This window comes from Carcharhinus amblyrhynchos, chromosome 19 (genome assembly GCF_965287045.1).
Source record: "Carcharhinus amblyrhynchos chromosome 19, sCarAmb.v2.hapA, whole genome shotgun sequence".
Taxonomy (NCBI): domain Eukaryota; kingdom Metazoa; phylum Chordata; class Chondrichthyes; order Carcharhiniformes; family Carcharhinidae; genus Carcharhinus; species Carcharhinus amblyrhynchos.
In genome coordinates this window covers 31,470,366-31,497,360 of record NC_137342.1, presented here as the reverse complement: position 1 = coordinate 31,497,360, position 26,995 = coordinate 31,470,366, and the positions used below count along the sequence as shown (strand labels likewise).

Here is a 26,995-nt window from a genome sequence, read left to right as displayed (position 1 = left end):
AACTTCCTAACCTACAGACTGCAATCAGTAAGGATAGACAACAACACCTCCTCTGTAATCATCTTCAATACCAATGCCCCACAAGGCTGTGTCCTCAGTCCCTTGCTATAATACTTATACACCTATGACTGTGTGTCTAAATTCCCCTCCAATTGGATTTTCAAGTTTGCTGATGACACACCGTAGTGGGTCAGATCTCAAACAATGACTAGCGATAGAGACTCTGGTGAACTGGTGCAACAACAATAATCTCCCCCTCAATGTCAACAAACAGAAAAGATGGTCTTTAGACTTCAGGAAGTGTAGTGGAGGACATGCCCCTACATCATGGGGATGAAGTAGAAATGATCAAGAGCATTTGGTCTTTAGGTGCTCAGATCATCATCAATCTGTCCCGGTCCCTCCATGTCGATGTTATAGTTAAGAAAGCTCACCAACACCTCTACTTTCTCAGGAGACTAAGGAAATTCGGGATGTCCACTACAACTTTCACCAACTTTTGCAGATGCACATAGAAAGCATTCTTCTTGGTTGTATCACAGCTTGGCATGGCTCCTGCTCTGTCCAAGACTGCAAGAAACTACAAAGGGTTGTGAACAAAACCCAATCCATCACTCAAACCAGCCTCCCACCCATTGACACTGTCTACACTTGCCGCTACCTTGGAAAAGCAACCAGCATAATTAAGGGCCCCAGACACCCTGGACATAGTATCTTCCACCTTCTTCCGTCGGGGAACAAGATACAAAAGTCTGAGAACACAAACCAACCTACTCGAGAACAGCTTCTTCCCTGCTGCCATCAGACTTTTGAACGGACTACCTCGCATTAAGTTGATCTTTCTCTACACCCTAGGTATGACTGTAACAGTGCAAACTTCAGTCTCCTTTCTTTCTCAATGTATGGTACGCTTTATCTGTATAATGCGCAAGCAACAATACTTTTCACTCTCTATGCTAATACATGTGACAATTATAAATCAGATTTTATTGCATGGGACTGGTTCATTGTACCAATGTATGGATTCAATCCAGTTGCAATGAGCATGGCTCAATATGAGATCGAAATGGGCAGCATTTCTTCCATTCTGGCTCATTTGCAATTTGTGCCAGATGTGTCATTGAGCATACAAGTTCTGTATACTAGTTCTGTATACTTTGTAGCTCTTGTATGCAGTTTTTTCTTCAGGCTTTGAGCTGGCCAGCCTCCAATAAGGCAAAAAAGGGGTGATAATGACTGATACTGTGTTGAATGGAAAGATAAACTGGAATAAAATATGTAATGAGTATGTTCTATAATGTACACCATCTTATTTCAAATTATTGAAAGAATGAGTCGTACTAAGAAAGTAGAATTGCAGAAACCGTCTACTCTTAATTCAAATGATCATACCCAGCATGCTGGTAAAAATGGTATTTATTTTGATGTCAAGTTATGTTACTCAAAATGTCATTCAAGGAAGCTGCCAGGTTGAATACAAGTGACTGGAGAGTTTGACAAGACTTCAATAGCAACCAGGTTCAGCAAGATAGAGATGTGAATCAAAACAAAATATGTCCCATTCTTGTTTGTGTAAATAATAATTAAGCTAATAGTACTCACCATTATTACCACACATGCAGAGTTGGAAGTGAAAATCTGGAAGTTGTCTGATATTCAGTGCTTTTCCAGAAGCTGCATGTATATAAAATAACATTGTGTTCCTTAGTCAAATGTATTGACAGCATGAAGTCCCGGAACTGACATCATAGATACGAACTAAAATTGCAATAAAAAATGGGAGGGGGGGAGTGGCATGTATGTGTATTTTATTCTCAGTTCCATATTTCTCTCTCAATCCAATCTCTTTGCTCTTTGTCTTTCTGTACTTCATGATGCTGACTTCATTATTCTCATTTAGGATCTTTCAGTCTGGTTGGTTAAAGAATAGACATTGACCTGTCTAGTTCACACCGGTCCTAGATGTCTTGTTTGGATGTTCCACAGCAATTTGAATGCAAAATCCCATAGAAAATCTAAATGCAAGGACAAGTCCAATAAATGAGGGGTGCTATTTACTCATTGGAACTGACTTGATTACTGACTAAATATGTAAATATGCCTTTTCACGGAACAGGAAAAGTCTACTGTAAAAATACAACTTGGCTATCTCCACAAAAAAAACCATGCTATCCAGAATTATGACTACTTCATAGAATCATAGAAACGCTACAGTGCAGAAGGAGACCATTTGGCCCATCAAGTCTGCACCAACAACAATCCCACCCAGGCCTATCCCTGCCTAATTATCCTGCTATTCCCTCTAACCTTTTACATCTCAGAACACTAAGGGTTAATTTTGCATGTCCAATCAACCTAACCTGCACATCTTTGAACTGTGGGTGCATACTGGAACACCCAAAGAAAACCCATGCAAACACAGGGAGAATGTGCAGACTCCACAGATAATGACCCAAGTCGAGAATCAATCCCAGTCCCTGGAGTTGTGAGGCAGCCGTGCTGTAACCACTGTGCCACCATACTGCCCTTGGATCAGTTAATGTGTAATCTTTTAAATGATTTGTGTGAATAGTCCAGTACTGTTATGAATAGCCTATTTGGTATAGTTTGGTCAAGAAAAATTGTACCTTCTCTATTCTAATGAAATATGTATTTAGATAATTGAAGCAGGGAGCTTCTGCTATAATACAAAACAGTAGTTAGACCACTAGAATACTGGTTGCCCCATTACTGGAAGTAAGTTATTGCAACAGAGAGGGAGCTGAGATTTATTAGCATGTTGCTAAGAATGGAGAATTATAGTTATGAGGTTGCTGTTTTCTTTGGATCAGAGAAAGCTGAGGAGTGAGTTTGTTGGTGTGTCTAAAATTGTGAAGGACCTAGATAGGGTGAATGGGAAGAACTTATTTCTCGCAGCAGATCTATCAGTGGAACTTAGATTTATAGTTATTGGCAGAAGGATTTGAGCAGAGTTGACAATTTTGATCAGAGGATGGCGGAAGTCTGGAACCCTCTGCCAGAATTGTATTGAAAAAGTGCTATGGAGTGAGAGCTGGAAAGTGTAATTAGATTGGACACACTGCTGGATAGCCTTTTCTGGCAAGTACAGTCAGGATGGGTCAAATGGCATCCCTGTGTGTTGTACTTTTTTTGTGTTGTGATGAAATTAATTTATCTTTACACGACATGAGCATCGTTGACTGGCCCAGCCAGCCTTTATTGCCTACCCCTAATTATCCTCAATCAGAAGGCATAGAGAGTCTAGAATTAAATATCCTTCCCTGAAGGGCATTAGTGAGCTCAATGAATCTTTACGATTTCATGCCTTTGAATTTCAGATTTTTATTGAATTCCATTTTCACCATCTGCTTTGGTGAGATTTTAACCCAGGTCCCCAGATCTGACCAGTTGAGTGACGTTACCATTGTGCCACTGCTTTCGTACTGTAAAACCCCTCTCACGCCCTTGCCCCCACCTGGCATGCCCTCCTCTCTCTGTCGCTCCCACCCAACCTCATCTTGGAATTTCTGTTTTTCCCCCCTCTCATAGGCCATGCCCCCCACCACCAATCCGCTCTCTCTTCCCTCGCAGGTCCCCCAGGCTCTCCCCTCCCTTGTGTCAAAATTGTATCGCTCAATCTGGCCTGCTGCAGATCTCAGTATGGGAACTCCTACACTTCACAGTCTTATTTTGATACATGTTTACATGCCCCATTAACAGAGATAAATATAAAGATCTCCGTACGCAATGTTTATTATGAGACTTGTTGTCAGTGCTGTTGGGCCAGTGTCATTTTTATGCCTCTGACTGGGTTATGTAGTTGGTACTGTTGGTACTGAATATATGCATAGTCCTCTGTATTAGCAATGGTAACAGAATATCTTAATGGATATGGTTAACTAGCATTGTTGTTATGCTACAGTCTGAGTGATCGTGAGGCCTTCACCAATCCAGCAAAATAAATAGAGTCCCATCAAGGCAGGTTGAGAATTTAAATTCAGTTTTGAAAATCTGGAGATAAAAAGCTGGTGCAAGAAAAGTAATTTATTCATGTCCTTGAGGGAAGGAAATCTGCTGACATTATTGAGTCTGGCCTAAGTATTATGCAAATCCCACAACAATGTGCTTAACTCAGTACTGCCTTCTAAAGGCGAGTCAGTGGCATACTGGTGGAAATCCACAGTAATGTTCTGGGGACCTGAGTTCGATTCCCGTCATGGCAACTGGTGAAATTTGAATTCAATAAAAATCTGGAATTAAAAGTCTAATAACCACCACAAAACTATTGTCATAAAACTCCATCTGCTTCACTAATGTCCTGTAGGGAAGAAAATCTACCATCTGATCTGGCCTGGTCTGGTATATATATGACTCCAAATCCACAACAATGTGTCTTACTCTTAAATGCCCGGGGATGGGTGATAATTGCTGACCCAGCCGCAATGCCCGCATCCCATGAATGAATACTGTGTTACCAATCTTGTTACTAAGTATGAGCAATAATTACTGGCCATATCACTGACATCCAGTTAAAATAAATATTTTGGCTTCTTTGCTGTTTAACATAGATCTGAATAATTTAGATGTATTTCTTTGCTGCTGCGATTGAATATTTGAGCCAGCATTGAAATATACTTCATTGTCTTTATTTTTTACCATAGCTGTAGACACATTAGTTTTAAATAGATGTGATGGGTCTTGTTTAGTGGATGGTCAATGCATTGCTGTACTAGATTTGCAGTTCACATCCGTAATATCAATTGTGGCATGACTAGAGTTGCAACATCCTGTCCAAATATTTGAGGTAGATTCCACTACAGAAATATTTGGTACAGCGCGAACTCATATTTTTGCAAAAACTCAAGAATGTAGCTGGAGGCGTAGGACACTGAGGTAATTCACAAGATTCATTCAAGGACTGATTCTCTGCGAGGTGTAGCTGCATCTTAATTTGTATTTATGGCTTTATGTAACCTCGCAGCACATGTACTATCATGTGAATTAGAATTGCAAGATATACTGAAAGTTGCTTTTTAAAAAACTATGCTGATGTCTTGTTAGATTATTCTTTATTCAAAGCGTTATGACACTGATAATCTGCCATTTTATAGATCAAATTTGAGTTTGACAACATGGTTAATATGAAATTAACAGCAGCAATGAACATTAATGTTAAAATCATACAAATCGTACTATATGATTGTAAAAACTGTGATGTACTGAAAAAAACAAATACTAATTTTATCTAGCATGTCTGAACATTTTGAATAAATCACAAGAAATGTTTCCACTGCATGTTGTGATATTTTTTCCTAGAATAATACCAAAAACAGCAAGACTGAGAGCTTACATTTTTCATATTGTTAACTTCCTTGTATTGGAGATGGCCATTTGATGAAGCATACCACTAACTTTATATCCATCTCTTTGTCAGTTAAAAATGGCTCAACTGCTAGAGAGTATTGGTGTCCTCCAGGCACTTGCAAGGCATCAGCACCCTCTAATATTTGCTTCACCCTTTCAGAGCACAGCACAGCCTTTGCTCAGTATCTCCATATTAGCTACGGTTCAGAATGGAAACTGAGCAGTCCCTAACTTGCTTCTCCCTTTACTCAGCCACGTTGCATTTCGGTACATCAATACCCAATCATCACAGTTTATATATCTGAAAAATCTACATGAATATTGCTCAGCATATTTTTTAGGTCTCTATCTACTTCTGGGACCACATTGATTATTGAGTCAAATTTTGGAAGGAGATTTTTCTATTTCTTTCTGTTGAACAGGGTATATACTCCATTATAATCTGAACTATGATTCTATTGATAGCACATGAATGTAATCTGAGGTCAGGACTTTGTAAGATGTGAATATTAAAATTGAATTAAATGCACCTTGGGGCTTAGTTTAAAAAACGGTCAATAATGTTAAAATGCAATGCAGTGTATAGTCTGCTGCTTTGTCCTTTTGACCAATTGATAACAAAAAGATTAATTAACTGGAGCCTTTCCAAGAAGGTGAAATTTTTATTTTAATTCAAACTATATTTAAGCTGGACGTTTATGGCAATATTTTTATGAAATTGATATTGGTGTAAAATTGATGTGTGCCAGTCATGCAAAGTAGCTCTTAGAAAATAAAATGTGTAGATGGATACACTTGCAAAAATAATAGTGTTTCTTGCAGCATTCCAGCCTAAATGGAAAAAAGAAGAATATTATGAATGTAATTTTTGAAAAGAATTAAAACGGTGCCTGTAGCCCAGCATCATAAAATTCTCAGTTTTGCGGTATTTTGTTGTACTGTTGGACCGGCAGTGAAAAACATGTTGGTGATCATTCCCTGAGCAGTTGCCCGTAAATGCAAAATCTGTCTCTATGGGAACCATTTACTGTGCTGTTACACATCAGGATATTTAATGCTGGCAGGTATCAAAACTGGACATTTTATCCTTTATTTTTATTACAGCATGAAAGATTCATCATCTTCCTTTATGCTTATTGATGTTATATAATGATGAAGCATCAGAATTCAGGCACTGAAGCAAAGAGATGTTAGAGCATAATGCAGGTTTGTCTGAAGGTTGATATTTTGGCTTAAAGCTTGTTATACTTGTGCATTTATTCCTTTGTAAAAGCGGCTCTCGGAATCTGGAAGCCAAGTGTACGTCATTGATCTTGCCTTCAGCTACAGCTTACAAATAATGGGATTGAAGAGACTGACAAACTTTTTTTAAAAATAGCATGCTCTGATTTAAAAGGTCTCATGGAGAGCAACATAGAATGCTGTTGTTTCTCGATCTGACCTGTGGTGAATCTCCCTTGAAGTCAATTTTCATTAATTTAAATTTGGGATTCTAGTAGCATTCCTGCATACAGCACATCTATGTGAGCTGGAAACAACTGTCAAAAAACATCTGTTTTTTCATAATGTCAAAGATTGAAATATTTGACATTTCAGATGACGAGTGTACAAATTTGATGGTGCATCCTAAAGGAATATACTGTAATGCCAATATCATTCTTCTTCTTTTTCTCTTCTCTCCTCCAAAGCTTTTGACAGTTCTGAAATCCTCTTAACACAATTATTGTTTACCAATTGAGAAGGGTTTCAGCCAAACATTGCTCAGCATGATTTTTAGGTCTCTATCAATGACCACATTGTTGAAACATAATTCTTAGTATGTTAGTGCCCATATGTCTGACAAATTTACTGGAGTTCTATGAGGATGTGTCTAGGGCGGTGGATAGAGGAGAGCTGGTGGATGTGGTCTTTCTGGATTTTCAGAAGGCGTTTGACAAAGTACCTCACAAGAGGTTATTGCAGAAGGTCGAGGGACATGGAGTTGGGGGTAGGGTGTTAGCGTGGATAGAGGATTGGTTGTCAAATAGGAGGCAGAGAGTGGGGGTCAATGGGTGCTATTCGGATTGGCGGATGGTGACTAGTGGAGTGTCCCAGGGGTCGGTGCTGGGGCCTCAGCTTTTTACCATTTATATAGATGATCTGGAGGAGGGAACCGAGTGTAGGGTGTCGAAATTTGCTGATGACACCAAGATTGGGGGAACGGCAAATTGTGCGGAGGGTGTGGAGTGTCTGCAGAAGGATCTAGATAGGCTGGGCGAATGGGCCAGGAAATGGCAAATGGAATTTAATGTTGGCAAGTGTGAGGTGGTCCACTTTGGTAGGAATAATGGTAGGAAGGACTATTACTTACGTGGCGAAAAACTGCAGCAGGCGACGGTGCAGCGGGACCTCGGGGTCCTTGTGTATGAGTCGCAAAAACCCAGCTTGCAGGTGCAGCATGTGGTCAGGAAGGCGAATGGGATGCTGGCCTTCATAGCGAGGGGGATTGAATATAAAAGTAGGGAGGTCTTGCTGCAGCTGTATAGGGCATTGGTGAGGCCGCAGCTGGAGTACTGTGTGCAGTTTTGGGCGCCGCACCTGCGCAAAGATATTTTGGCCTTGGAGGGAGTGCAGAGGAGGTTTACTAGGCTGATACCAGAGTTGAGGGGGTTGAGCTATGAGGAGAGGCTGAATAAACTGGGCTTGTACTCGTTAGAGTTTAGAAGAATGAGGGGAGATCTCATTGAGACGTATAAGATGATGAATGGGATGGATAGGATAGAGGTGGAGAGACTCTTCCCGCTCAAAAAAGACAGTAGGACTAGGGGGCACAGCCTCAAGATAAAGGGGGGGCGGTTTAGAACGGAGTTGAGGAGGAACTTCTTCACTCAAAGGGTGGTGAATCTCTGGAATTCTCTGCCCGTTGAAGTGGTGGAGGCTGCCTCGCTAAATATTTTGAAGACGCGGGTTGATGGGTTTTTGATAAGAGAGGGGATTAAGGGTTATGGGGAGAGGGCGGGAAAGTGGAACTGAGCCACGACAGATCAGCCATGATCTTATTGAATGGCGGGGCAGGCTTGAAGGGCTAGATGGCCTACTCCTGCTCCTTTTTCTTATGTTCTTATGTTCTAACTGGTATTCTTTCAATATTGTGTCAATATACATTTGTAATGCTGTTACTATTATAATACCAATGTTAATATACAAATCTCATCATCAATATTGCCTTTGCTTGTTTGGAATGTCACCATGAGATGGAGGTGTAGCATGACTTCTAGCTAAAGAGTGAATTTTGCCATATAGCTCAACAAGCAAATTCCTAATCATCTTTGTGGATTATAAATCTACTTTCTGACAGCCCCTTCTCACATTCCACAAACTCTTTCTCAAATGCCTAAAATGCTATTGCATGAAAGTTTCACATGTATCCCATTTTTATTGAAATCTCTACAATAATGTTGAATGCTACCTGCAATTGACCACTTGAAGTTTGGGGATCCAGGATGGATTCTTGTCATATGGACAAATGTGGTCATCTCTTGCTGCCAAGAATCCACCTTTGTTCTATGTTTTTTTGACACACAACACCAGATGACTTCATAAGAGAATTTTGCCAATTATTAGTGTGACATTTTTATCAAGTTAATTGTCATGCATATTCCACTCTTGAAGACCGTAAGTACTGTTGGAGCATGGGCACAAGGGGGTCAGCCTCCTTGTTAAGTGTGAACATAGGCAATCATGTTGCTTAGCATCTTCTGTTGTGTCTTCACAACTGAGCCTGATTAAACCCACTTCAGTGCATATACATGCAGATTTCTCCAAAAGTGGTCTTTGAATCAAGGGGGTAACCATAGATGCCTTTTTTCCTGGTTTTGGTTGCTGAAGACTGTTATTGTGTCTTTCTGCCACTGGTGCCTATTAAGTTTAAACAGCAGAGACCAGGGATTCAGAACTCTCCTGGTTCGTATGTCTCAGTATCCACAAGGTGGTTAATTTAGCACTGACCCAGTATAAGATCTAAAACAATGAAAGTTTTAGATCATATGTATAGGATTTTAGAATTAAGTGTTTTAGCCCAATATTGAAGGTGTTTCTGTGTGGGGATCAAGGGATATGGGAGGAAGGGGTGATCAGGATATTGAATTCGATGATCAGCCATGATCAAGATGAATGGTGGAGCAGGCTTGAAGGGTCGAATAGCCTACTCCTGCTTCTTGTTTCTATGTGAGCAATCAAAATGAATTGTATCCTTTTAAGGTGTACTTTATTATACGTAGTACTTTTTACAGTATGACATTTTAAACAGTACTTGCTCATTGTCCTCTTTCTCCTCAAGGCCAGAGGCTCAACAGAAAGCTCCTGCGGCACCCCCTCCTCCACCACCACCTCTCCCAGAACCTGTTCCTCCAGAACCTGAGGAGGAAATCCTTGGATCTGATGATGAAGAGCAAGAAGACCCTGCTGACTATTGTAAAGGTAAACTCCAGTTTACTGAACTACAATAGGGTACAGTACAACTGATTTGTATGGATAGACTTGATGTACTGCTCAGTTTTCTGGCTGAGCATTTTTTTTTCTGTATCTACTTTGAATTTCTACTGGTGTGCTGAAGAATATGTCCATTTGCTATTGAACTTGAAATGGCATTGAGTGAGCATTATAAAATATGAACTTGGTACTATTTCACAGATTTGATATATGGTCATATAACAAATTACATACTACTGGGAAAACTCTCAATTTATATTTCCTGAAAAGTACGTACTTAAACTACAAGGCTTTCACAGACATGATGTATAAAATGCCTTTTGTTATTTAACTTGTTCACATATCACAAGTAGTAAGGCTAGGATTATGAAGAAACTTAAATTGACATTGGCATGTCACAGACATTGACATCTATTGATTACTTCTAAGGTGTAATCAGTGTTGAGTAAATAGATCGTACAGGTAAGATGATAAGAACTAGGAGCAGGAGTAGGCCATCTGGCCCCTCGAGCCTGCTCCACCATTCAATAAGATCATGACTGATCTTTCTGTGGATTCAGGTCCACTTACCCACCATAACCCTTAATTAGTAATTAATTGGGTAATTAGACAATTTGCTTATAGCAAAGTGCCACAAGCAGCAGATTAATTAATGAAGAGATAATAATCTGCTTATTAGAGAGATACCCTCTAATGGTAGAGGGAGAAATATTGCCTTGGAAAGAAGCTAATCACCCACCGAGTCTGCACTGACTCTCCCAACAGTGCATCTGAGCCATGTCCATGCCCACCCATCCCATATCTCCACACATTTACCATGGCTAATCCCCCTAACCTACACATCGTTGGGGCAATTTAGCATAGCCAACCCACCCAATCCTGCACGTACTAGGACTGTGGGAGAAAACCAGTGCACCCGGAGGAAATCTATGCAGAACATGGAGAACATGCAAACTCAAGTTTGCTGTTGATGAATTATGTTGCAGTTGTATAAAACATTGGTTAGGCTATATTTGGAATACTGTGTCCAATTCTAGTCACCACACTACCAGAAGAATGTGGGTGCTTTGGAGAGAGTACAGAAAAAGTTTACCAGGATGTTGTCTGGTATGGAGGGTATTAACTATAAGGAGAGATTGAATAAACTGGGATTCTTTTTCCCTGGAAGGATGGAGGCTGAAAAGTGACCTGATAGAAGTTTATACAATTATGAGAGGTGTAGATAGGGCGAACAGTTGGAAACTTTTTCCCAGGGCAGAAATGACAATTACAAGGGGGTACAAGTTCAAGATAAGGGGAGAAAGGTTCGGTGGAGATGTGCCGAGGAAGTTTTTTTACACAGAGGGTGGTGGGGGCTGGAATGCGCTGTTAAGTGAGTGGTTGACATAGTTACATTTGCAGCATTTAAGACTTACCTTGATAGACATATGAACAAACGGGGAATAGAGGGATAGAAGCAGTTGGTCCAGATAGGTAAATGTAACCAGTGCAGGTTTCGTGGGCCGAAGGGCCTGTTCCTCTGCTGTACCGTTCTTTGTTCTTGTTCCACACAGAGAGTCACCCAAGGCCAGAATTGGACCTGGGTCCTGGTGTTTGAGGCATCAGTGCTAACCATTGTACCACCATGTTCCCTGAGTCTTTGCTCTAACAGTATTTCACTGATTGACTCATTATTCAAATTTGTGGAAGGTCATGAAAATAAACTTGTAGAAATGGAGTCTCATTCCTTTAAATTTTAATTATTGTTGATGATTTTTAAAAAACTTTATCTTTTTGTCTCTTTACCTTTTTCTGTTAACCCCCACATTTCTTTCCCTCTCTTTAGTTTGTTTTCTAATTGGCATTAAATTAACTATTTAACTGACACTTCCTGATTCAGGCTTTGCTTGGCTCATTAACAGTTGTGGACCATAAACAATTTCAGTATCAATCTGAAATAAAACTGAATAAGCCGGTATGCAAAAACTAATACAATGTTCTTCATACGATCTTCCAGTTTGAAAGTTTGTTCAATTCAGAATTTCATAGTTGATGAAGAAACATTTAAAATAGTCCCAAACATCTTAAAGAAAAATCACACATTGTCTTTGCGGAATCGAAATTTGATCTTCTTGTTGCCTTGGTTATGGTCAGTATTTTAAGTAATTTTGTAAAAATTCCAGTGGTTAAGAAAACCCACCTGTTTTTTGAGATCAGGACTATAACATTTTTCTGATCTTTCAGAGGTAAAACTGAGTGTTGATTGCTGGAATTAGCTTATGAAACTAAACAATTGTTGCCATCTGACATAATAAGTGCCTTCTGAACCAAAGTTTTAAGCAAGCACTTGCTAAATAACTTTTGTCATGCATTTTAAACGGCTGATTTTTTTTTGCCAAGAGAACATCATTTGCCATTTACATGGGCTACCTTGATCCCATGTGAAGATAACACTTTCAAAAATTTTGATAATTTATTGTGTAGTACTGATTGCATATTTCTTCTATGGAAGACTTAAAGTCTAAAAGTTAAAGTTTATTTCTTGGTGTTGCACGTAGGTTTACATTAACACTGCAATGAAATTGCTGTGAAAATCTCACAGTCACCACACTCCAGTGTCTGTTTGGGTACACTGAAGGAGAATTTAGCATGGCCAGTGCACCTAACCAGCACGTCTTTCGGACTGTGGGAGGAAACCTACACAGACACTGAGAGAACATGCACACTCCACAGTGACCCAAGCCGGGAATCGAATGTGGGTCCCTGGCTCTGTGAGGCAGCAGTGCTAACCACTGTGTCACTGTGCCATGACTTGCCATTTGGTAGAATTAATTTGTGTTGTCACCTTGTGAAAAACGTGTCACACAACTAAAACAGAAAATGCTGGAAAATCTCAGCAGGTCTTATAGCATCCATAGAGAGAGAATCTGGATGACTGTTAAGTCTGAATGCTCTGACAAGGAGTCATCCGGACTTAAAGGTTAACTCTGTTCTCTCCCACAGGTGCTGTCAGAACTGCTGAGATTTTCAAGCATTTTTGTTTTTTTCAGATTCCAGCATCCACAGTAATTTGCTTTTATCTTTGTGTGAAGGATGTGCATTCCTAATGTATTTGACCAAGCTACTTTTTACATTCTAGTAACAAACAATACAAGCGAGATAAAGAAACTAAGCTGGTGTACTTTGCCTGTATTGTGATATTTTGTTCTCTGTGGTTAATTATTGAAAGTTTAAGCTTTGCCTTTCTAGTTTCTTGTCATTCTCCTGGAAAAGTAATGCTTTTGCCATGGTGTGACATCCTTGCGTGATCTAGGGTGTCAGTGTCAGAGAGAAAGCATATCCATTTCTGTGATGCTTATGTTAATAAATGTGTGTTCAAGAGACCTTTAGCCTGCATTGATCCTGAGCTTTGTATGGTATGTGAAGGAGTTTGTATTTAAAAATTGAAAAATAAGATATAGTATATACTTATTTTCAAAGGATTCTTGAGAAAATACAAGAATTTATTCAGGCCCATTTTATGCTTTTATTCTCAGAAAAAATATAATCATTCTGACTCAACTATTCATGTAAACTCTTGCATTTGAGAGTCAATTGGTAATCATTCTATATTATCAAAGTCTGGTACATAACTTTATTAGAAAACTTAGTTTCAAACTACAGCTGTTCAGGCATATGTAAACATAAGAAATAAGAGCAGGAGGAGACGACAGGATACCTCAAGCCTGCATGTCATTCAGAAAGATCTTGGTTCATCTACCTCAGCTCCACTTCCCCTACTGTGTCTCATTTATATGGTCATGTGCTTCAAAGAATACAAAATATAACTTGGTTTTACTCATGAATGCTATGATTTTGGATTGCGAATATTTGCTTTATTAAAATGTTCTTTTGCTTTCAACGTGAGATTTTGCATTTTCAAGTTCATGGCTGCTCTTACAATTTTGGACAATCCTATATCTCCACTATACCTTTTAAGAAAAATAATGGCTTTGCCACTGAAGAGTTATTCTTTTCCTTGCTTGTCTTTCAGGTGGCTACCATGCTGTGAAAATAGGGGACCTGTTTAATGCACGATATCATGTAATTAGGAAGCTAGGATGGGGGCATTTTTCTACAGTATGGCTGTGCTGGGACATTCAGTAAGTGAACATTTTTGATATGTTATTGATATTCATTTAGTTGATGTGAATTCAGAGTCTTAGCACTTTTTTTGAGAGTAGAGGATATGTGGGAACAGTGTGCGGGGACAAAAACGGAACAAAGCCTGAGCCAGGGATCTTGGACAGTCAAGATGCTACTGTATTGTGGGAGTTGACAGTTAATTTTATCTACAATCATTAAACTATTACTTATTGTGTTGTAACTTTTTTTTATAGGTCATTGAGCACATTGTTATCACTGAAGTATCTACTTGTTTTTCACTTAGCTCCAGAATGGAGATTTGCTCTGATTAAAGTCACCCCTGGCCCAATCCTGTATGAGTGGCCATGACTCAAAATCTTCCTTGATACCTGCTGTCAACACCGATTGCTTTCAATTTAATCTGCCCTTTCCCTGCCATGACTCATCACTGTTCTACTATTACATGGTTTCACTCATAATTGTCACAACACATGTTGACACCTTTTAAAATATGTTTGTTTCCTATGCTTTTATGGCCCACAATTCCATCTTTGGTCCTCTCTCACATGCCATCATTGCCCACAAGCAAATGTGAGGTAACGTGTGTGCCAGTGATGCCCAATTCTATCCTCTGCCATCACCACTAACTTTTGAGCTGTTGCCTATTGACATCAAATCTCGAATTATCAGCCTGCATCATTTCATGCAGAAAATCCATACATGTTACTCTGCCAGCTCTCAGTCATCAGTCAGTAGTAGTGAAATTGAGTCATGAGGACACGGGTTCAAACCACACTTCAAAGACTTGAGCATAAAATGTCAGCTTGGTGCTGAGGAAACACTGCACCTTCAGAGGTTCTGTTGTTCAAATAAGCTATTAAACTAAGTCCACATCTGCTTTAGTCATTGAAGGTGACTGTAGGTTTTGTTTTTAACTGATGAGCAGGGAATCTTTGTGTGTCCTGGCTAACATTTATTCATCAACCAAAAGCTTTAACTGGTCATTGATCTGCTGTTTTGGGGACCTTGCTCTACACTTCAAAAGTACTTTATTAGCTGCGAGCAATTTAGGACATCCATTCTTGGTGTAGCTTCACTGGCTTTATTAGTGCCAGGAAATCAACTTCAAGATCTATGTCTTTGTTATCAAATTCTTCCATAGCATCTTCCACATTATATGGGAAATCTTCAGCTGTGCATTCAACTGCCTCTGGATAATTAAGAACTAGGAGAGGAGTAGGCCATCTGGTTGTCGAGTCTGCTGATCTTTTCAGGGACTCAGCTCCATTTACTCACCCACTCATCATAATCCTTAATTCCTTTACTGTTCAAAAATGTATCTATCATTGCCTTAAAAATATTCAACGAGGTAGTCTCAACTGCTTCACTGGGTAGGGAATTCCTCAACTTGATCTTAAATCTGCTCCCCCTTATTTTGAGGCTATACTCCTTAATTCTAGTTTCACCTGCCAGTGGAAACAACCTCCCTATTCTATCTTATCTATTCCCTTCATAATCTTATATGTTTCTATAAGATCCCCCCTCATTCTTCTAAATTCCAATGACTATAGGCCCAGTCTACTTAGTCTCTCCTCATAAGCCAACCACCTGAACTCCGGAATTAACCTAGTGAATCTCCTTTGCAGCCCCTCCAGTGCTAGTGCGTGCTTTCTCAACTAAAGAGACCAAAACTGCATACGATACTTGAGGTGTGACCTCACCAGCACCTCATACAGCTGCAACATAACCTCCCTGTTTTTAACTCCATCTCTCTCGTACAGAAGGACAAAATTCCATTAGCTGCTTTAATTACCTGCGAACCAACTTTTTGCGATTCGTGCACAAGGACACCCAGGTCCCTCTGCATAGCAGCATGCTACAATTTTTTACCATTTAAATAATTGTCCATTTTGCTGTTATTCCTGCCAAAATGGGTGACCAGACATTTACCAACATTATACTCCATCTGCCAGACCCTTGCCCCCTCACTTCAAATATCTATATGTCTCTGCACACTTTGCTCTACCACTCATCTTTGTGTCATCTGCGAACTTTGATACGCTATATTTGATCCACAACTCCAAATCATCTGTGTAAATTGTAAACAATTGCATTCCCAGACTGAATTCTGAGGCACGCCACTGGTCACTGCCAACCATTTATCCCCACTTTCTGCTTTGTTCATTAATTAATCCTCTTTCCTTGCCAATACATTACCTGTAATGCCATGTATCTTTATATTATGCAGCAGCTTTTTGTGCGGCACTTTGCCGAATGCCTTTTTGAAATCCAGATACACCACATCCACCAATGCCCCATTGTCTACTGTGCTTGTAACGTTCTCAAAGAATTTCTGTTAACTAGTTTAACACAACCTGCCTTTGATGAACTTATGCAGCATCTGCCTAATGGAACAATTTCTATCCAGATGTCTTGCTATTTCTTCCTTGACGATAGATTCAAGTATTTCCCTGCTACAGAAGTTAAGCTAACCAGCCTGTAGTTACCTGCCTTTTGTCCACCTTTTTTAAAACAGTGGTGTCACATATGCTATTTTCCAATCTGCTGGAACTGCCCCAGAATATAGTGAATTTTGGTAAATTACCACGAGTGCATTTGCTATTTCCCCCATCGCTTCCTTTAGTACCCTGGGATGCATTCCATCGGGACTAGGAGACTTGCTTACCTTTAGCCCCATTAGCTTGCCCAGCACTACTACTTTAGTGAAAATGATGGTTTCTAGGTCCTCAACTGCCATGGCCTTCCTATCATCAGTTTTTGGCATGTTATTTGTGTCTTCCGCTGTGAAGACCGACTCAAAATATCTGTTCAATGCCTTGGCCATTTTAACATTTCTGGTCATTACATCCCCCTTCTCATACCCTAAAGGACCAATGTTTACTTTAGCCACTGTCTTTCATTTTATATATTTATAAAAATTTCTGCAATCTGTTTTTATATTCTGAGCTAGTCTACTCTCATAATGTACCTTACTTTTCTTTATATAAAGCTATTTTTTGTGGTGTTCCGTTGACCTTTAGTTTCCTACTAATCTTTGCCACTTCGTATGCATTTTCTTTCAATTTGATACCCTCCTTTATTTCCGTTGATATCCATGGCTGATTATCCCTTTTCCTGTAGTCCTTCCTTTTCACGAGTATATACTTTTGCTAAGCACTGTGAAAAATCACTTTAGAAGTCCTCCACTGTTCCTCAATTGCTCCCCCCATAAAGTTTTTGCTCCCAATCTACCGTAGCAAACTCCTCCCTCATCCCATTGTAGTTGTCTTTCTTTAAGCACAAGACACTGATATTGGATTTTATCTTCCCCCGCTTCCATCTGTATTTTAAATTCAACCATATTGTGATTGCTCTTTCCGAGAGGATCCATAACTGTGAGATCATTAATCATTCCTGTCTCAGTACACAGGACCAGATCTAGGATAGCTTGCTCCCTCGTAGGTTCCATTACATACTGTTCAAGGAAACTTTCATGGACACATTCTACGAAGTCCTCAAGGCTGCCTTGACCAACCAATCAACATGTAGATTAAAATCCTCCATGATAGTTGCCGTACTATTTTTACATGCATCAGTTATTTCTTTGTTTATTGTACGTCCCATCATGATATTATTTGCTGGGCTATTGACCAAGCCTATCAGAGACTTTTTCTCCTTACTATTTCTGATTTCCACCCAAATAGATTCAATCTTTTTCTCCCTCGAATCAAATCATCCCTCACTAATGCCCTAATGTCATCCTTAAAAATCCTTACCTTCCTGTCTGTCCTGAATAGTCTGATACCCCTGGATATTTAACTCCCAGTCATAACCACCATATCTCTATAAAGGTCGCTAAATCATACTTGTTCACGATTATTTGTCCCGTCAACTCATTTCGCTTGTTTTGAATACTACGAGCATTTAGGTAAAGGGCCCTTATGCTAGTTTTTATACCTTTTTTGAATCCTAACACTTCATTAATAACATCTCCTGAGTTCTTCCTTTTAACAGTTTTCAAAGTTTTCCACGTTGTTGAACCTTCTCCTCACATGCTAACCTGCTGCTTTGTTTTCCATTAACCATTGTACTTCCTGTAGTTTATCCCACCCACTCCCCAACTTGCTAGTTGAAAGTCCTTGTGATCACACTATTTATTCATTTCACTCGAACACTGGTCCCAGATCAGTTCAGGTGAAGACCATCCCAAACTTACATGATGCCTCCTGTTCCAATAGTAATACCAGTGCCCCATCAAATGGAACCCCTCATGACTTCTTTAGTCATGTGTTTACTTCCCTAATTTTCTCATCCCTGTGCCAATTCGCATGTGACTTAGGTAGTAATCCAGAGATTATAACTCTTGAGAACCTGTTCTTTAATTTAGTTCCTAGTGCCTGATAATCCCCAAATAGGTCCTCTTTTCCAGTCTTGTCTATGTTATTTGTCCCAGTGTGGACCACAACAACTGGATCCTCTGACTCCTATTCTAATATCCTTTCAAGCTGGTCTGAGATGTCCCTAACTCTGGCACTGTTCAGGTAACATACGTTGCAGGACTCTGACCCTGCTTACAAAGGACGCTATCAATTATTTTAGTTATAGAATCCCCTACAACTACCACGTGTCTTTTTGCTCCCACTTCTTGAATAGCGTCTGTACCATGGTGCAGCGGTCAGCTAGCTCATCCTCCCTACAGTCTTTTCCTCATCCATACAGGAAGCAAATTCCTCATAGCTTTTGGACAAGGTCAAGAGCTGAGGTTCCCTCTACTTGCCTCACTTACAGTCACACCCTGCTGTCCCTGACCACTGACCAAATTAGAGGTACTTAATCTACAGGGTGTGACCACCTCCTGAATCAGAGTGTCCAGGTAATTCTCTCCTTCCTGGATGTGCCACTGCGTCTGAAGCTCAGATTTCAGCTCATCAATTCTGAGCCAAAGTCCTTAGAGCAACCAGCACTTGCTGCAGATGTGATCACTACAGCTCGCAATGGGATCTGCCAGCTCCCACATCATACAGCTACAACACTTTACCTGCCAAGCCAATTCTGCTTAGTTAATAATAATCCCGTACTTATCAATGGAAATTGATCAATTGTCCATTATGTTCCTTCTCTCCAGAATTCTCATGCAAAAGCAATTTGCTATGTTACCTAAATAAAATACAATCCTGCAGATACTGGAAATCTGAAATAAACCAGAGCATCCTGGAAATACTCAGCAAATTTGGCAGAAGAAGAAGAATCATATTGGACTCAAAGTGTTAGCTTCTGTGGAGAGAGAAACAGAGTTATCAGAACAGCTGAGTACTTCCAAAATTTGTTTTTAATTAACTTTGCTACTTATTTGCCTAACTTCAAATTACATTTTCAATTCATATTTGGCTTTAATTTTGATTGGAGTTCTTTGATTTTCATCCAATGAGAGCTGAAATCCCAGCTCAGATTGGTGGGATGCATGGCTCATTTGTTGGGATCCGAGTTGTAACAGTGTTAAATATATGTTTAAATTGATGGTTTTGTGGACAAAAAGATGACAATTTTGGACTCCCTGAGCCTCATTGAAAAATGCTGAGAGATTTTTTTCGCATGACTAGAGCAGATGTGAATTTGCTTGAAGGAAAAACCCCAAAACTACAGGCCAATCAATTTAACCTTTGGTGATGGAAAAGCTTTAAGAAATGATAAACCAGGACAAAAGTAACACTCACTTGAAGTGTAGATTAATTAAGGAAAGCCACATGGATTTGTGAAAGGCAAATTCTGTGTAACTAACTTGATTGAATTTAAATGAGGTAACAGAGCATTGATGAGCGTAACCTAGTTAGTATGATGTATATGGACATTCAGAAGGCTTTTGACAAAATGCCACAACGATGCCAGCAATGTTGAAGCCCGTGGAATAAATGGGATACTGTCAACCTGGATATGAAGTTGACTAAGTGACCGGAAATGACAGTGACAATTGGACAGTTGGAAAGTTTACATTGGGGTTTCAAAGGGTATATAAATAACTCAAGCTTGGAATGTAGAGCAAATTTCAAAGCTTGCAATGACAGAACTTGCAAGTATTGTCAATTGTGACAAGGATAATAGGAAACCTCAAGGCGACATAGACAAGCTGGTGAGTGGACAGACATGTGACAGATGAAATTAAATGTAGAGAAGCTTGAAGTAATACATTTTGACAGGATGAATGAAGAGAGGCATAAAGGGTACAGTTCTCTTAAGAACAAGAGACCTCGGGAGTATATGTGTACAAATCATTAAAGGTGATATGAAAGATTAAGAAAATGATTTGAAAGGCATATAAAATCCTGGATGTAAAGTACAAAAGCAAGAAAATTATAATGAACTTTTGCAAAACAACTGGTTCAGCTTCAACTGCCAGTTTTGGGTACAACTCTTTAGAAAGGGTGTGAAGGTTTTGGAGAGGGTGCAGAAAAGAAATTAAGTGAATCTTTCCAATGATCAGGGATTTTAGTTGTGTGTATAGATTGGAGAAACTATGGTTATTCTCTCTAGAGAGAAGGAGGCTGAGAGGAGATTTGGGTCAGAATTTTCCAGCTGTTCTCACTGGCGGGATCTTCCAAACCCACTGACAGCAAGCCTTCACCAGTGGTTTTCCCATTAGGGAATTCCCCAGTGGGAAACTCCATTGACAACAGCCAGTGTCAGGTTTCCTCCACAGCTGCAAAACATGTCAAGGGCGGCATGGAACATCCTGCCCTTGACGATCAAGGTCGTGATGGATCTAGGTGACAAGATAGAAAGAAATTGTTTCCATTTACAAAAGGATCGAGAACCAGCGAATACAGATTTTAAATGGTTGACAAAAGAACCAAAGCCAACACAGGTAAAATCTTTTTTATGACGAGTGATTCATATCTAGCACTGCTTGGGAGAATGATGGAGGCAGATTTGCACGTAGCTTTCAAACGGGAATGAGTCAAGTATCTGAAGAAGGAAAGTTGGTAGGGCTACAAGGAAAAAGCAAGAAAGTGGGACCAGCTAAATTGTTTTTGCAGAGATTTGGTATGGATGCAACAGGCCAAATGGCTCCTCCTCCTGTTATCATTCTATAACAGCTCATCTGAAAAGTAGCACCTCCATAAGTGCACCAATCTTTCATCTTATTTCTTCAATTGTGTTAGTAATCTATATTTCCACCTCATACTTATAGCTTGCATTCAATGTCTACTTCTCTCTTCCACCCTCCTTAGCATCCAAAATTCAGGACATTCTTTTATGTGATTAATATTATGTAAATTATTTTCATTTTGGCTTTTGTAATAAGAGTTGTCTATTCCTATGGTATTTATAATTTCAGTCTTTTTGTCCAACTGTCATGTATTACATGTTAAGGTGGTATATTTGTAGTGTTCTGGCTCACAAGGCTTAAGACTCATCTCTGCCCATCTCTGTTTGAAATTGCTGAATAATTTAACAGCATGGTAAACATCATGTTTCCATAAGAGAACAGACTATTTATTCTTGCTATCTCCTGGGTAAATTTAGCAATCTGATAGGAAAATTAATCACAAGGGACTCCATGCCTTCTTTTCATCAGGCTTTTTTTCTACCTCTTGTCGGTGACATGGCAGAATGCACACTGCTTTAGCTGTTGAGGGAAAGTTTACATTTGTATTTGACATATTAGTTGTGTATAGCCCCAGTCTAGTAGAATATCTTTGAATTTAATCAAAGGCTGCCAGCAAGCTGAAATTAGAAATCCAAGAAGCAAATTGTCATCTTCCAGCAATCCAGATTGTTGTCTAGATGTACGGTTTAAGGAACATGAAGTATATTTTGAAGAAGAATTTTCAAATCTGCTTTGCCATTTATCAGGTTCATTGAGCAAATATTAGAAGCAGAGTACTGTAGAAGTTAATGTATTTGGATTTGCCTCAACTTTCATCTATACATTATCTTTGTTATTCTTTATTTGAAAGAATATTTGTTTTATAACTGATTTGAAGTTAATATATTTACATGTGCATAAATAATCAATTATTGATATGTTCCTGTCTTGCTGAAACCATATGCAAAACAAATTGACAACAAATAACACATTAATATTGTTGCCCTTTTGTTTGATTATGCTCCAGTTTCTGGGAAAAGTTTTGCATTTGCATTTTTTTGGTGGTTTTGTTTGTTTTCAGATCTCACAAATAATTTTGAATTTGATCATGTTTGTTGAAATGGAACATGTCTGTTGATTGAGCTGGTTCAATAAAGCAAACAGTTTTCTTTCATCAATCCTTTTATGCCTTTCCAATATTTAAGATGTAAATCATCGATTGTGATATTTGAAGTAGCCTAATACTGTAATGTCCCTAAGATACAATTTGACATTAAAATTTAATAAGTTGAATATCCATTTTTATTCTATTCTGTTTCTTTATTTCACTCTTCAACTTGTTCAGCTCTCTTCTAAAGACTGATTTTTTTGCTACTTCATTCAAGTTTAAAACCTTTATTTGTTTGTCTGTCTATAGCAGTCATACATTTTGGAAGTGGCTGCTACTTTATTTTTGGTGTAAATATCTTTAAAGGTTGGTTTTCCATCTATTGAAAAGATTTCTTTTGATTAATCTGAATCCATCAGGTTTGTCTCATGAACTGCAACTAAATATATAAATGCTTGCTAGAGAAAATTTAAAACTTGGCTATAGCCACTGTGACTTAACTCCATCTAAACCAGTAAGCATGTCTGCATTGCTCAGAGGTTTTTCTTTTTCTAATAAAAATTCCTGACCTACATAATCTTTTATGCATCCCAAATGAAAATACTTGTATATGTTGATTGCATGTGCACTTCAGTGAAGAAATAGTTCTCCATTTTGTATCTGTTCATTTGCAAGATATCAAAAATCTTACCTACGGTCAATGCTTCCTAACTGTAAACTTTACATCCCAGTATCATGATTTATTATTAAAACATTTCATGTCAATACTTATAATGGGTGAAATGTTCAGTTGCATGTCAATATTTCATGATGAGAAAAAAATTATGGGCAAATGAGCCACTCAAAATATAAATTGAAAGGTATTTTTCCCAACAATTTTTGACAGTAACTAAAATTGAAAAAAAAACTTCTGTTACTACAAGGCCTCAAATTTGTCACATAAGCCCAGGTTTAAATGGATTTTTTTACCCCAACAGTTTGAATATGCTTCCAACTACATTTCTGCATTGTGAAAATGTGTAATTTGTTAAATTCCACTGTATACAATCTGTGGCTCAGTAGGACTTGATGTAGAATAATGATTTACTTCTTCCAATGAGAAATTTTGTTTTTTTTCCCTGAAAATAACAAATAAAAGCCAATAAAGCAAATCTGAAAATAACTGAAGATTAAATTCTTAAAGCTTCATGTCAGACAAATCTGACATTTAACGACTGCTTCTCTTTACAGACAGACACAGCACCTCTGGTTTCTTTGACAAAACTCAAAGCCAAAATTTTGTCATTAATTTCAGTTGAAAATTAAAATTTTAAAAAGAAAAATTTCACCTTTATTGGGAAATAAGGATGGACAATAGGTGAGACCATATCATCCATCTCCTAAGAGTAAACTTAAAAGAAAACTTTACCCTTTTTATTCATTCATGGGATGCCTTGGGCGGCACGGTAGCACAGTGGTTAGCACTGCTGCTTCACAGCTCCAGGGTCCTGGGTTTGATTCCCGGCTCAGGTCACTATCTGTGTGGAGTTTACACGTTCTCCTCGTGTCTGCGTGGGTTTCCTCCGGGTACTCCAGTTTCCTCCCCATTTATTGCCCACCCCTAATTGCCCTTGAGAAGATGATGATAACCTGCCTTCTTGAACTGCTACAGTTCATATGTTGTAGGTGTTGTTAGGGAAGGAGTTCCAGGATTTTGACCTAGCGACAGTGAAGGTGTTTGTGGTTCCAAATCAGAATAGTGTGCACCTGGGAGGGGCATTCGCAAGTGGTGGTGTTTACATGCTATTAGCCCCGATCACACTCGCATTTTAACTGACCCCGACAAAATTTGTTTAATTGTATGTTCACAAAAGACTTTGCATCTCCTTTCAGTCCTACCTGATTTGTAATAGCTTCCCTGTTCCCTCAGACCCTGCTGCTTTCTTTATTCTAAATCGCTCTGGGGGCAGGAATTTTGAAACAGAACTTGGCAGGCAACCAAAAACAAGATTGAAGAGATAGATTAGCAAAGACTTTTGAAGATTGAGATATATTTGGAAAGAATTCCAGAAAATAAATCCATGATAGCTAAAGGATCTGCAGATAAGGACAGTAGAGGAAGGGCACATGATACGCCAATCTCTAATATGGAGGATATGAACTACGGAGTATGTGGAGCTGGCTGATTATGGTCTTCACAGGATGGAGTAAGGCCATAAAAGAATTTTGAAATAATTGTATTAGCAGATGGTGAGCTAGTGAAGGACAGTGGGGGCAGGTGATTGGTGATCAGTCTTCAGTTTAGATTAGAATGTAGGCATTGGAATTCTGAATGAGGTGGAATTTGTATAGGGTGGAACTTGAGAAGCTGACAGAGAGAACATTAAAAAAAAATTAAGCTTGGAGGTGACAAATATGACTGAGGATTTTGGACTGAAGATGTGTGAAATTTGAAGCTCTCTTTATTACTGCTCGGCACCAAAAGTTTGTGCTGTTGGGTTCAGGGTGGTGAGCATGAAGAGAGATAAAATTGGGAACTAACATGTGGAAATTTGTGGAGTACAAAATTGATTGGTTTTGGCCTGTCAGAGTTTGATTTGTGGAGATGTAAGTTCAGCCACAACTTGATGTTTGTGTTCATCTGCCAAGAGTTGTGTCACAGTTAAAGATGGACATCAGTGACGTGCAGAAGAAAGCTGACCTCATACATGTGGATTATGTCTCTATGCGACAGCATGCGTATAAGAAATTGCAGAAGAGCTAGGTTGAAATCTTGGGTCATGCTGGAAGTGATCTTGTTGGTGCATCTGCTGCAGCAGATGCACTGGCTACCTCGAGAATAAGAAAGGAATTATTAAGAGAATACACAATGCAAGTGGATCATGGAGAAAAAGCAGTGTCATAGAGTCATAAAGGTACTGCATGGAAACAGACCCTTCAGCCCAACTTTTGTCCATGCCACCTTTTTTTAAACCCCAAAGTTAGTCCCAATTGCCTGCATTTGGCCCATATCCCTCTATACCTATCTTACCCATGTAACTATCTTTCTAAATGCTTTTTAAAAGACAAAATTGTGCCCACCTCTACTACTACCCTGGCAGCTTGTTCCAGACACTCTCCACCTTCTGTGAAAAAACTGTCCGTCTGGACACTTTTGTACCTCTCCCTTCTCACCTTGAACCTGTACCCTCTAGTTTTAGACTCCCCCACCTTTGGGAAAAGATATTGACCATCTAGCTGATCTATGCCCCTCATTATATAGACCTCTATAAGATCACCCCTCAGCCTTCTACGCTCCAGAGGAAACAAGTCCAAGTCTATCCAGCCTCCTTATAACTCAAACCCGGTCACATCCTAGTAAATCTTTTCTGCACTCTTTTTCTAGATTAATAATGTCCTTTCAATAATAGGGTGACGAGAACTGTACACAGTACTCCAAGTTTAACATAATAAGAACATAACATAAGAAATAGGAGCAGGAGTAGGCCATCCAGCCCTTCGAGCCTGCCCCGCCATTCAATAAGATCATGGCTGATCTGTCGCGGCTCAGTTCCACCTTCCCGCCCTCTCCCCATAACCCTTAATCCCCTTTCTTATCAAAAACCCATCAACCCGCATCTTAAAAATATTTAGCGAGGCAGCCTCCACCACTTCAACGGGCAGAGAATTCCAGAGATTCAGCACCCTTTGAGTGAAGAAGTTCCTCCTCAACTCCGTTCTAAACCGCCCCCCCCTTTATCTTGAGGCTGTGCCCCCTAGTCCTACTGTCTTTTTTGAGCGGGAAGAGTCTCTCCACCTCTATCCTATCCATCCCATTCATCATCTTATACGTCTCAATGAGATCTCCCCTCATTCTTCTAAACTCTAACGAGTACAAGCCTAGTTTATTCAGCCTCTCCTCATAGCTCAACCCCCTCAACTCCAGTATCAGCCTAGTAAACCTCCTCTGCACTCCCTCCAAGGCCAAAATATCTTTGCGCAGGCGCGGCGCCCAAAACTGCACACAGTACTCCAGCTGCGGCCTCACCAATGCCCTATACAGCTGCAGCAAGACCTCCCTACTTTTATATTCAATCCCCCTCGCTATGAAGGCCAGCATCCCATTTGCCTTCCTGACCACCTGCTGCACCTGCAAGCTGGGTTTTTGCGACTCATGCACAAGGACCCCGAGGTCCCGCTGCACCGTCGCCTGCTGCAGTTTTTCGCCACGTAAGTGATAGTCCTTCCTACCATTATTCCTACCAAAGTGGACCACCTCACACTTGCCATCATTAAATTCCATTTGCCATTTCCTGGCCCATTCGCCCAGCCTATCTAGATCCTTCTGCAGACACTCCACACCCTCCGCACAATTTGCCGTTCCCCCAATCTTGGTGTCATCAGCAAATTTCGACACCCTACACTCGGTTCTCTCCTCCAGATCATCTATATAAATGGTAAAAAGCTGAGGCCCCAGCACCGACCCCTGGGGCACTCCACTAGTCACCATCCGCCAATCCGAATAGCACCCGTTGACCCCCACTCTCTGTCTCCTATTTGACAACCAATCCTCTATCCACGCTAACACCCTACCCCCATCTCCATGTCCCTCGACCTTCTGCAATAACCTCTTGTGAGGTACTTTGTCAAACGCCTTCTGAAAATCTAGAAAGACCACATCCACCGGCTCTCCTCTATCCACTGCCCTAGACACATCCTCATAGAACTCCAGTAAATTTGTCAGACACGACTTCCCTTTAATGAAACCGTGCTGTGTCTGCTCTACCAAGCAATTCCCTTCAAGATGCCTTGCAATTTCCTCCTTAATGACAGATTCTAACATTTTACCTACCACAGACGTTAAACTAACTGGCCTATAATTCCCCGCCTTTTGCCTGGCACCCTTC

At 39.7% G+C, this 26,995-nt stretch overlaps 1 protein-coding gene across 5 annotated transcripts in view; it reads left to right on the top strand.

Moving 5' to 3' along the window:
* Nucleotides 1–26,995, top strand: part of LOC145355416 (SRSF protein kinase 2-like) — a 200,694-nt gene that overhangs the window by 102,406 nt on the left and 71,293 nt on the right. For all 5 annotated transcript variants that reach the window (XM_080207494.1, XM_080207495.1, XM_080207491.1 and 2 more), the window contains exons 3-4: nt 9,683–9,822; nt 13,847–13,955. In XM_080207494.1, the coding sequence (XP_080063620.1) occupies nt 9,683–9,822; nt 13,847–13,955 (249 nt within the window). The remainder of the gene's footprint in view (nt 1–9,682; nt 9,823–13,846; nt 13,956–26,995) is intronic.